We start from the raw sequence: 11,606 nt of genomic DNA on the forward strand, positions 1-11,606 counted from the left end.
TTCAGCAACAACCAACGACCTCACAGCAGGGGCCAGGTTGTTGCTGGATGTCACACACAGCAACATCGCTAGCAACGTCACAAAAGTTGTTCGTTAGCAGCGATGTTGCTAGCGATGTTGCTTAGTGTGACGGGGCCTTTACACTCACCCTCTGGTGTCTTAACCTATTATTATCAGCGCTGCTTTGATCGGTCTCCGCCAATTTGTGACCTACTGACCACTTCAGTGTTGCATGGAGCGAGCCGGAAGGTCACAATACAAGTCTATGAGAGCTTCATTTAGGCTATTATAGAGTTATATTGAGCACTTCTGATATAACTTCTTACTTACAGCCAGAGGTTGTGGTCACAAGATGGCGCAGTGGGAGTGGAGCGGCGTCTATAAAAAGATTAAACCTCCAGAATGGGACAGGGGGCATTCACTAAAAAAGTGAAGATGCCAGCCGGAGGGCGCGTAGAATACGCTGGAGTGGTACTTTAAGAGATTTAAAGGAGCCTCTCTCTTGCTAACCATCAATCACTTATTTAGCCAAATTGCAGGAAAAAGAATAAAGAATGTGGATACAGATTGAATGAAGGGAGGCATAGAAATTTATATAATCCTGACTTAAAGGGGTAATCCGTCCCGCTCACTTCTGTGTCTGATGGTGCACAAACTCTGTGGCATAACAATAAAGACATCTGCTGACTTGCGATGCTATCGGCAGATATTGTGCGCACGGGCTGGCAGATATCTGTAGATGTGATGTCACTGACCTCACATTGGTGAATTATCCCTTCTAAGGGCCATTTCACAAATACAGCATTTCCACGGATTGAAGGATCCGGCACACTCCAATAGAGTGTTAATACTGTACCGCAAGCTCTGGTCACATGCTACGGTCACATGACCGCATGTGACCGGAGGTTGCCGCGCTGCCATTGTACTGTATACACTGTACTGGAGTGCGCCAGATCAGTCAGTCCGGCAAAATGCCGGATGTGTGAAACGGCCCTAAGAGTTTTAGCACATATAAACAGAGTAGTATAAAAAGAGAACGGGAAAAGGGGCTCATCTATTGCCAGAAATCCGCTCATCACACACAAATTCAGCAGTAAGGACGATCGATGATCACTTACCAGGGGTTCAGCCATCACAACTTCAATTTTTTTCTCTGCTTGAACAGCGAACTCCGCAAAGAGGCTTTTGATGACATATTCTCCAGGTTTGACATCTGGATCAATAGTAATGTTTGACATTGTGACACTTCTCTTTTCCAAAGTGCAGTGGTTGATGGGAGCGACCCGTTTCTTGTTTACAGTGCTGGCCGGAGCAGAGGCTGCGGAGAGAGCAAGGCACACATTAAAGCCCATTATTACCTACACAACGTACATCGGCTGCGGAGGAAAAATACGACACTTCAGCCAAAGAAAATATTGACAGCTGCCGAGAGAACGGTGATGATATGGCAGTAGCCTGTGGCTGACGAGCAGCGGCCATATTGATCCGCTGTATAGTAGGTATCAGGAGCAATTTCATTGCCCTGCAGTAAAGTACGACTTCATGAGTGGAATGTAAAGTGACTATACCGGGCCATAACTGCATTGCACAAAATGCCAAAGTTATTCCCATCATATGCCAATTTGGAGCTCATTAACATTAAATGTAGAGCCGAACTTGTAGCTTCTGGCCCCCGACTCCAAAACCTGTAGCAAGCCGCCCCACCTTCTATGTGCCATTTATTATAATAGTGTCTTCTTGAGAGACAAAGGAGCCAAGGTGCTCCAGATGTGACTGCTACCTTTAACACTAGAAGTCCCAGAAATTTCGAGCTCCCCCCGAAGTCCCATAAGACGGTCAAATGCCCCTTAAGGTGGTGTCACACACAGCGACAACGACGTCGCTGCTAAGTCACCATTTTCTGTGACGTAGCAGCGATGTCCCGTCGCTGTCGCTGTGTGTGACATCCAGCAACGACCTGGCCCCTGATGTGAGGTCGCCGGTCGTTGCTGAATGTCCTGCTTCATTTTTTGCTCGTCGCTCTCCCGCTGTGAAGCATCTGTGTGTGACAGCGAGAGAGCGACGAACTGAAGCGAGCAGGGAGCAGGCTTCTGGCAGCTGCGGTAAGCTGTAACCAAGATAAACATCGGGTAACCAAGAAGCCCTTTACTTGGTTACCCGATATTTACCTTAGTTACTAGCGTCCGCCGCTCTCACGCTGCCAGTGCCGGCTCCTGCTCCCTGCATACGTAGCTGGAGTACACATTGGGTAATTAACCCGATGTGTACTCTGGCTAGGAGAGCAGGGAGCCGGCACTGGCAGCGTGAGAGCGGCGGACGCTAGTAACTAAGGTAAATATCGGGTAACCAAGAGAAGTGCTTTCCTTGGTTACTTGATATTTACCTTAGTTACCAGCGCAGCATCGCTTCCACGCGTCGCTGCTGGCTGGGGGCTGATCACTGGTCGCTGGTGAGATCTGCCTGTTTGACAGCTCACCAGCGACCATGTAACGACGCAGCAGCGATCCTGATAAGGTCAGGTCGCCCGTCGTTATCGCTGCTGCGTCGCTATGTGTGGCCCCAGCTTTAGTCCAAACTGAATAGAACTAACTAGAAACTAAATGGCTAAACTCAATGGAAAACAACAACCTCCCGTGGTGCAACAGTAATGGCCTTAATTACAGAACAAAAGACGGTGATTGTAGGATGTTACCTAAAATCTTTCAGTTCATTTGACCCGTCTCTGGGTTCCAAAGGTAGAAATGTTAAATGACGCCTCTCTGGGACTTCTAGTGTTAAAGCCCCTATAACTGCACCTCTGGCTATACGCTTCAAGGGCAGCCATGTGCCAAGTGCATGTGGAGCCGGACAAGCACAGCAGAAGCAGTCACACATTCCAGGTCTTGTTTTGCAGCCTTAGAGCTAATTAAGACATCCATTTTTTCCCATACAGCATTTCATCAGTGACAAGTCTCCGCTATTTTGCATAGACCACTCAGACCGCAAAAAAAAACAAAAAAAAAAAAACGACCATGTGAATGGCACCATAGATTATACTAGGTATGCGGTCTATCAAAAAACCCAGACAGAACTTGTACGTGAAAAATGGAGGTCTACATCTAAAACAGAACTTATATTGACATATAAAGAAATAGAAGTAAAGATCGGAATGTTTAATAAGTCACAGAAACAAATCCCCGCATCGCTGACAAAATCAATCTTTCAAGTAAACAGACCGGTAGTGAGTGGCACGACAGCTGCACCAGCGTCCTCGGAAAGATAGAGGGCCAAAATGATAAGATGCCAGCACTCCTTTCTTACATAAGGATGGCAAATCTAAGGCTGTGTTCACACACTGCGTTTTTTACCTGCGTTTTTGGTGCGTTTTTGCTGCAGAAATTTGAGAAATTCGTGTAACCTTTCTGCAGACATTCCCCAGCCAAACCTATGGCAAAAAAAAATTAGCTGAGCGGACACAGCGTTTTTATCTTAAGAAAATTCTTTCAGTAGATTTTCTTAAGAAAAAGAATGAGCATGTCACTTCTTTTCTGCAGCTAACTGCGTTAGTTACCATAGATAATGGCACAATAACGCAGGGAGCAACCAGCGGTAAAAACGCACCGAAAACGCACCAAATCGCGGTAAAAACGCAGGTGCGTTTTTGGTGCGTTTTTTAGCAGGTGTGCTAATCCTTCACTCTCAAGAAAATTTTCTTAAGAAATTTCATAAGAAAAATCCTTTTTCTAGTGTGCACATAGCCTAATAGTGCAGGATTTGGGATTTATAGGACTTCAGATGGAACCATAATAAGTCCCTAGAATGGGATGATTGGTGAAGACCCCGTAAAGGCGCACACGTTCAGGTCTGCATAGAACTAATACTAAGATAGGAGTAGCCAACACTAGAGGAGAGAGAGCGGATTCAAAAGGATCTAGACACACATGAACAATGGGCTGAGGAGAACAGGATGGTGTTTAACAGGGACAAATGCAAAGTCCTACATTTGGGTAAAAGAAATGTAAGTAGCATATATAGCATAGGAGGAATAGAACTAGGTGATAGCACCGGGGAAAAGGACTTGGGCATAATAGTGGATCTCAGATTCATCATGAGCCAACAAAGCGGAGCTACAACTAAAAAGGCCAACAAAATTCTGGGATGTATCAAGACAAGCATTAAATCTAGATCAAGAGAGGTAATTATTCCCCAATACTATGCCCTGGTCAGACCACACCTGGAATACTGTGTACAGAGTTCTGGGTGACCCAATTCAAGAAAGACATCAATATATTGGAGCAAATCCAGAGAAGAGCAACCAAGATTGTAGAACATCTGCAAACCATATCATATGAAGAATGGCTAAAAGAACTAGGGATGTTTAGTTTGAAAAAGAGAAGGCTGAGAGGAGACTTAATAGCGGTCTACAAATATCTGAAAGGAAGTCACAGAGCAGAGGGAAACACCCTATACTCATTAGTACAAGAAGCAATGGGATGAAACTAAAAGCAAGGAGATTCAGATTAGACATTAGGAAAAACTTTCTGACAGTCAGGGCAGTCAGAGAGTGGAACAGGCTACTACGGGAGGTGGTGAACTCTCCATCAATGGAAATCTTCAAGCAGAAACTGGATAAACATATAGCTGGGATGATCAAGGCTACTTTCACACATCCAGTTTTTGCTCTGCAGCACAATATGGCGCTCTGCAGAAAAACCGCAACCGTTTTTTTTTGCCGCCGGTTGCGGTTTTTTTTGCATAGACTTACATTAGTGCCCTATTGTGCCGCATGGGCTTGCGTTCGGTCCGGTTTTTGCCGCATGCGGCAGATTTAGCCGATGCCACGGCCGGATGGAACGTTGCCTGCAACGTTTTTTACTCCGGCAAAAAAACCTCATCGCGCCGCATCCGGCCGCTGCGGCGCATTTTTCAATGCATGCCTATGGACGCCGGATGCGCCGCGATGCGGAAAAAAACGCATCCGGCCGCCGCATGCGGTTTCTTCCACTGCGTATGCTCAGTAGCATGCCGCAACCGGAAAAAAACGGACCGGCCGCATGTAAAAACTTATGCAAAGGATGCGGTGTTTTCGCCGCATCCATTGCATAGGTTTCACAGCCGGATTGAGCCGCACGGCTCAAACCGGATGTGTGAAAGTAGCCTTAGGGAAGCCTGAACACGCAGGGGGTTGGACCCGATGGCCCTTGAGGTCCCTTCCAACTCTACCATTCTATGATTCTAGCCAAGTCAGACACAACCTGCCAAACAAGCCATGATAGCCTGGCCTACCGGCGCAGGAATACGGTGACCATAGGGAGCTATTGGCTGCAGCGACCTTCCAGACTGACCATACCCATCAGTCTGACAAAATAACTAGTTACACAAGGACTAACCTAACACAGGACCTAACCGGTGTATTACAAATGCTTACATTTCAGAAAGAGGCAAATGTCCAAATAGCAGGAAACCCTAAAGCTAGAAGCGCTAAAAGCTAGAAGGTCAACTCCCGTCCACTAGAGGCCAACTCCCGGCCATGCATACAGACAGCAGGCACTCCCATGACAGATTACAATGAGTGGATCGCTCTCCCTTTCCACATAACCTTGGCAAAAAAAAAAAAGCCCTGGACTGTCCTCTGCTCCATGGTAACATTTTGGGAATAATATGATGTGAACATTAGTCCTGAAGCTTCTGATATTCCTGCAGTCAACATCCCAGAGTCATCAATGGATCCCCTGAAATGGGTTTTCTAATAAAATATTTTTATCTTGTGTAAGACTTCTATACTATTACATGTATTAAAAGACTTGTCCTCCCCAAGATCCCAGTGACCTGAGAATGGCTGCATGAAATCAGCGGAGCTTAGGTCCATGTAACAATGAAATTACTGATCATTCTGGGCTTAGGAGTCCAGTGGGCGGTGCTATCAATGACTTACAGGCTTAGGCCGGTGTCACACTTGCGCGAGCCACGCGTTGCATCACCCGGCACGGACTCACACTCTCCTCACAGGAATGTGTCGGTTGCATGAATCTCTATGCAACCGACCCACTAATGTGAGGAGACTGAGTCCGTGCCGGGTGATGAAACGCGAGACACTCGCAAGTGTGACACTGGCCTTACCTCTAGAATTTTACAAACATCTGTTAAAAGGGGATATCCACGACTTTGTTTTTCTTTTTTCTTATGGGTCTAAGACCTTACCGGCCAGTGGTTGCCAACTACATGACTATTGTGACCAGCAGCAAAATGTTCCGGCAACAAAGTGATCCGGCTCAGCTGGCAATTCTCCTAATTAAGTTAACCTCAGGTTAGAGCAAATCATTTCAGCTTGCTCTTTCCTGAGGACGGGTCTGCTGTGGTAATACAGATTTACAGTCGGCTCCCCACAGTTGAGCAGCGGGCAGCCAGCAGTCAATCAGGGTGACTTCAGTAATGATGCCCCGTCAACAGAGCGGAAGAGAAGCTGCTGCTCTGCTAACAAGATGACAGCGTTCTGAGCCAAGAAATTGGCGGCAGGCAGAATGTTAGCAACTACCTGCTGGTAAGTTCTTAGCCTCATAGCCAAAACACACACAAAGTCCAAGATAATACCTTTAAGCATATTTTAATCCTAAACCCAGAATTTGCAGGAATTAAAGTGATGTAATAATACAAATGTTACTGAAACGTTTCCACATAACTACACATAGATCAGCTCAGCCCCTCCTGTTCGCCTACATGCTGCCCTGAGAAAGGATGGTACATGGAAGGGGACTGATTTCCTTTAGGCGGTGTGCATATGTTGCGTTTTGATCTCTATTTTTAATGTGTTTTTGAGTGCAGACTTGTTACAAACCCTGAAGAGAATCCTGGTAGCAGCAAAGTCAATGAGAATCCTATAGTGTAATGTACACATTGCTTATTTGTAACGCAGATTTGGTGCAGGAGATCTGTAGAATGTCAATTATTGCAGTGTTTTAACCTATTGACTTCAATTAAGTCAGTTAAAAAAAAAAATGCTATAAAAATGCTGGTATATAATGATTGCCCAACTGCCACCACACCGGGGCAATCAGGAAGAGCAGAGGTGCAGCACCAGAATGATTGGCATGACTAATATGATGCGCCACTTGTGGAGCAGTTGTGGGAAGTCATTTATAGGCTGGGAAGGATTACTACAGCGGACCTCCTTGCATGGAATATTTTTTTCTTATTTTAATAATTAAATTGGTGAATCTCGGAAAGCGCGCGCGTGCATGTGTGTGTGTGGGATGTTTTTTCTTTTCAAATAAAGCATATGTGTGTGCGTTTTCTTTTTACTTACTGGGTTAGTAATGGGGGTGTTGGATGGACGCCTTTCCATTTTCAACACCAGAGCTTGCTGCAGGCTGACATCTGCACTAACTATCATTACTCAGACTGCCACAGCACTAGGGCAATCAAGAATAGAGGTGAAGTGCCAGAATTGACTCATCTAATGTGATGCAAAGCTGCTGCAGGCTTCTATTTTTAGGCTGGAAAGGGCCAAATAACCTTGGGCTTTTCCAGCCTGATAACACCAGCCGCCCAGCAGTCTGCTTTACCTTTATTGGTTATCAAAAATAGGGCCAACCCCACGTCGTGTCGGAGAGTTGTGCAATTATATGTCTGTTGGTCTGTCTATATAAAAGTCTGTCTGTTTCCATTTATCTATCTAAATCGAATATCTATCTTTGTCTATTATCCATCTCTATTGCAGTCAGTGGTGACAGAAATCACTAGAAAATCGCAGGTGAAAATGCATGCAAAAAGCACGTTTTTACTGTTGAGTTGTGATGGGCGGACCTGGACTGTATCTGTAGCGCATCTCATAAAGCAGGCCGCTCAGGCTGAGCAGAGGACGACACGTCGCGGGTGCAGAGACGTGCTCAACCCTCGCCCTCATCCCCCAACACCCCTCCTATCTGGGGGGTCTTACCGCTAGATTCCCGCTTCTATTACAACTCCATGCCCACGTGGACTTAGAAAAAGAATGTTTATTCTAAATCTGGCTTAATTTTGAACCCCCCCCAAATTACGTCACACCTGGAAGGAACTCGTACCTTCTAGCATCTATATTTATTTTTAGTGCATGATTTAGACGTACATAGCCCCGGAAGTGAATGCGCGACCTGGAAGCAGCTTGCCACCATGACACGGAACTTCAGTGAGTACAACGAGCGCTCCTATCCCCCTATCCCTTCCACCAACATCATTTTTAACCCCCGGATTCTGGTTCCCATAGACTTATAGGGGTACCAGATTCTGTACTGAAACTTTAAAAAAAAAAAAAAAAAAAATAATGAGCAGGGACACGCCAGTCCCGTTTTTTTACAAGTCCACCCAGGTCTACTGCTGAGTGTTTCCTGCCAAAAAATGCAGAAGTGGTGCCAAAATTTCTGCATCCACATACTCATGTGCACCTACCCTTAAATTTACCGGCGATTTTATAACACAACTTTTTTCCTATGTGTTTACATCAATCTTTGCTGAAATTACTTTCTCATTTCTGTGGAAATTTCTGTAAAGAACTAGAAAAAGTTTCCACTGTATACACAAACGTACTAAACCTATTCTCCATATCTGCTGTGCAGCTAAACCCGGAGCTGATGGACATGAACTTTGATGCTGAACCTCTCGATGATTGCCACTCAACTAGTACAATGAGGACAGCGGCTCTCAAAGCACAAATACCCGGCCCTCCGCAAGATACAGCACGAAAAGACAAGGGGAACTGCTTGGAATAGTTGAGTCCTTCCAACTCTTTCCAAAAATAATATTTTCACAAGGAAAAACAGCCTTGAGTTTAGATCCTTATCAAAGCACAATCCTCGCGGAGCTTGTCTTTAGGAAACGATTAGACTAATTTGAGGTGCAGAAGAGCAAAGCGTTACAAAAGTGTAATTAAAAAAAGCAATTAAAATAGTTAAAACCAAACAGTAAAGTATAATGGAATGGGCAAAAGCTTAAATCAGTTAGAAATGTATTACTTTTGCATTTGTTTGTTAAGAAAACAATTTTTTAAGATGCAAAAAAGTTGTATTAAATACATATTTAAAGGGGACATGTCACCAGCTGAAAAGTTGGGAAATTTTGCCCTTATTTTATTATCATTGCTCCAAAGAATTTAATTTTAAATCTCCTTTAAAAGGGAATCTGTCACCAGGTTTTTGTTCCCCCATCTGAGAGCAGCATGATGTACAGACAGAGACCCTAATTCCAGCGATGTGTCACTTACTGAGCTGTTTGCGGTCATTTTGATCAAATCATTGTTTCCTCAGCTGCAGATCATACAGTCATACAGAGCTCATGAATATGCTGGACTACCTGGCAGGAAGCCAAGTAGTCCTGTAATGATAATTGACTGCTGATCAAAACTACACTAAGCAGCCCAGTAAGTGACATTGCTGGAATCAGGATCTCTGCCCCTACATTATGCTGCTCTCAGATTAGGTGGCAAAAACCTGACAGATTCCCTTTAAGGCTATGCACGTTATCACTTTTTTGAGTGCAGTTTTGTCACAAAACTGCATGCAAATTCTTATGTCAGCAAAGTCAATGAGAATCCTAGGCACATGTTGCTTTTTTTCCCCTTGCAGATTTGGTGCAGAAATAAATCTACGGCATGTCAATTCTTTCAGCGTGTTTGCTGTTTTTCCTTCCCCAGAATGCATGAAAAAGGCAATGGAAAAAAAGCATCATAAAATGTGGTAAAAACACAGTTTTTTTCCTGCCAAGAGATGCAGAAATGGTGCAAAAATGTCTGCAACTAAATGCTCAATGTGTGCACATAGCCTTAACCTGCCGACCAGTCCATTTTAATGGGGTACGACAGTTAAACAAGTTATCATCAATCCCAAAAGGACAGAACATTGGGGTCCAAACACTAAACAGGGGAATTTTTCATGTATTTTGGGTCTCTGTGCGCAGCTATTTTCGGCAGTCCTATAGACCGAACATAGGCTGTTGCTCCAAACAATGGCCACATTAGGCTATGCGCGCACAGTGCGTTTTTCGCAGCGTTTTTGCGCGTTTTTCGGGTGCGTTTTTGGACTCAAAACTGCATGACTTTGCTTCCCCAGCAAAGTCTATGAGTTTTCATGTTTGCTGTCCGCACACAACTTTTTTTTTAAGCTGCGTTTTTGAGCTTAAAAAAAAAAAAAATGGACATGTCAATTCTTTCCTGCGTTTTTCTGCGTTTTCCCCCCATACAATGCATTGGAAAAACGCAGAAAAACGCAGCCAAAAACGCACCAAAATGCAGCGTCAAAAAAACTCAGCGTGTGCACATAGCCTTACTCAAATGATGAGGACCCTCACAGATCTAACAGTTATCACATCGGCTGCGGATAAGCAGTAACTCGTAACTGGTACATCCAGCTAAACGTATACGGTACACATTACTGTAGGGCTGAAACAAACTAACATTTTTTTTTTTAGTTTTGCATCTGCATCTCCATGGCGACAGACTACAGAGATACCTGGTGTAGTCTGACCCTACATCACCTGATGGCAGGGCTGAGTTTAGATACTCCGGTGACTCCCCTCTCCTACGTCTGACCCTGCAGATACTGTGAAGAGAATATTGCCGCAATTGAGACTTTCTATATATACATGGCCAATTACAAGCTACACGAGCAGGACAAATCAAACCGAGAATTCCATTGTTAATCCGATCTTAGTAATTAACTCCATAGTTTCTGACAGCTAGAAAACAATGTAGTGTTGGAGAGGTTTCCTTTCACACCACGGGGCTCCTGATCACAGACTTCCCACATAGCAGAGCCACGGCGGACAAACAAACATGGCATTGTTTTCTGGGGATAATGTGCAGTGTGTTCAGGGCACTGTGAATGTGCTATTCTGTTTGGTTTGTTATTGTCTCCACTCATTGTGAGCGCAAGACCTCATTCACCAGAAATGTTGTATTTTTAACTCTTGAGACTTGCTCCATGTCTCTATTCCCATACTGCTGCACATTTATGGCCATGACGGGAACACTGAGCCAGGATCCTTGCTGCTACTGCCAGTCATTACGAGGAATACATATTTTTTTTCTTCTCCAGGGTAAACACAAAGTAGTTTTTGTTTCTTGTGTCATTTTTAGATCCGCCCTGGTCTCTGCCCTCAGCCTAGCATAACACGGGCTGGACCATGAATGTCTAAAAAGGGAAGAACTGCAAACAGGAAGAAAATGCTGTACACAACAAGCAGCGTCTGCAACACGGACCTCCAACCTGGGCCTGAAGGCATGCCGGGGTCACCAGGTCAAGAGCGGACAGATTTTACACAAATTTTAATCAGTTTTTGTTTTTCATTTTTAAACCCGCCATATGGATGCAGAGATATGGGCACTGCTCACAGGATCCTCGGGGCTGTGTTCTTCGGCTGTTTTGCATTCTTAACTTGTGAGCACGGCCTCCTTGGTAAAGACCATAAAACATTGCATCAAATAGTGACGCTAAAACAGTTGGTGGATTTAAAAGAAAATAGATTAAAATATTATATATATATATATACACAGTATACATACACACACACACACACACACACACACACACACACACTATATATACATACATACATGCACACATATACACACACATTATATATATACTAGAAGGTGGCCC

At 44.4% G+C, this 11,606-nt stretch overlaps 1 protein-coding gene across 7 annotated transcripts in view; it reads right to left on the reverse strand.

Moving 5' to 3' along the window:
• FRYL (FRY like transcription coactivator) overlaps positions 1–11,606 on the reverse strand; it is a 520,064-nt gene that overhangs the window by 276,886 nt on the left and 231,572 nt on the right. For all 7 annotated transcript variants that reach the window (XM_075347029.1, XM_075347025.1, XM_075347024.1 and 4 more), the window contains one exon: positions 1,119–1,318. In XM_075347029.1, the coding sequence (XP_075203144.1) occupies positions 1,119–1,238 (120 nt within the window). In that variant the 5' untranslated portion in view covers positions 1,239–1,318. The remainder of the gene's footprint in view (positions 1–1,118; positions 1,319–11,606) is intronic.

The sequence above is a fragment of the Anomaloglossus baeobatrachus genome, chromosome 1 (genome assembly GCF_048569485.1).
Source record: "Anomaloglossus baeobatrachus isolate aAnoBae1 chromosome 1, aAnoBae1.hap1, whole genome shotgun sequence".
In the NCBI taxonomy this organism is placed as follows: domain Eukaryota; kingdom Metazoa; phylum Chordata; class Amphibia; order Anura; family Aromobatidae; genus Anomaloglossus; species Anomaloglossus baeobatrachus.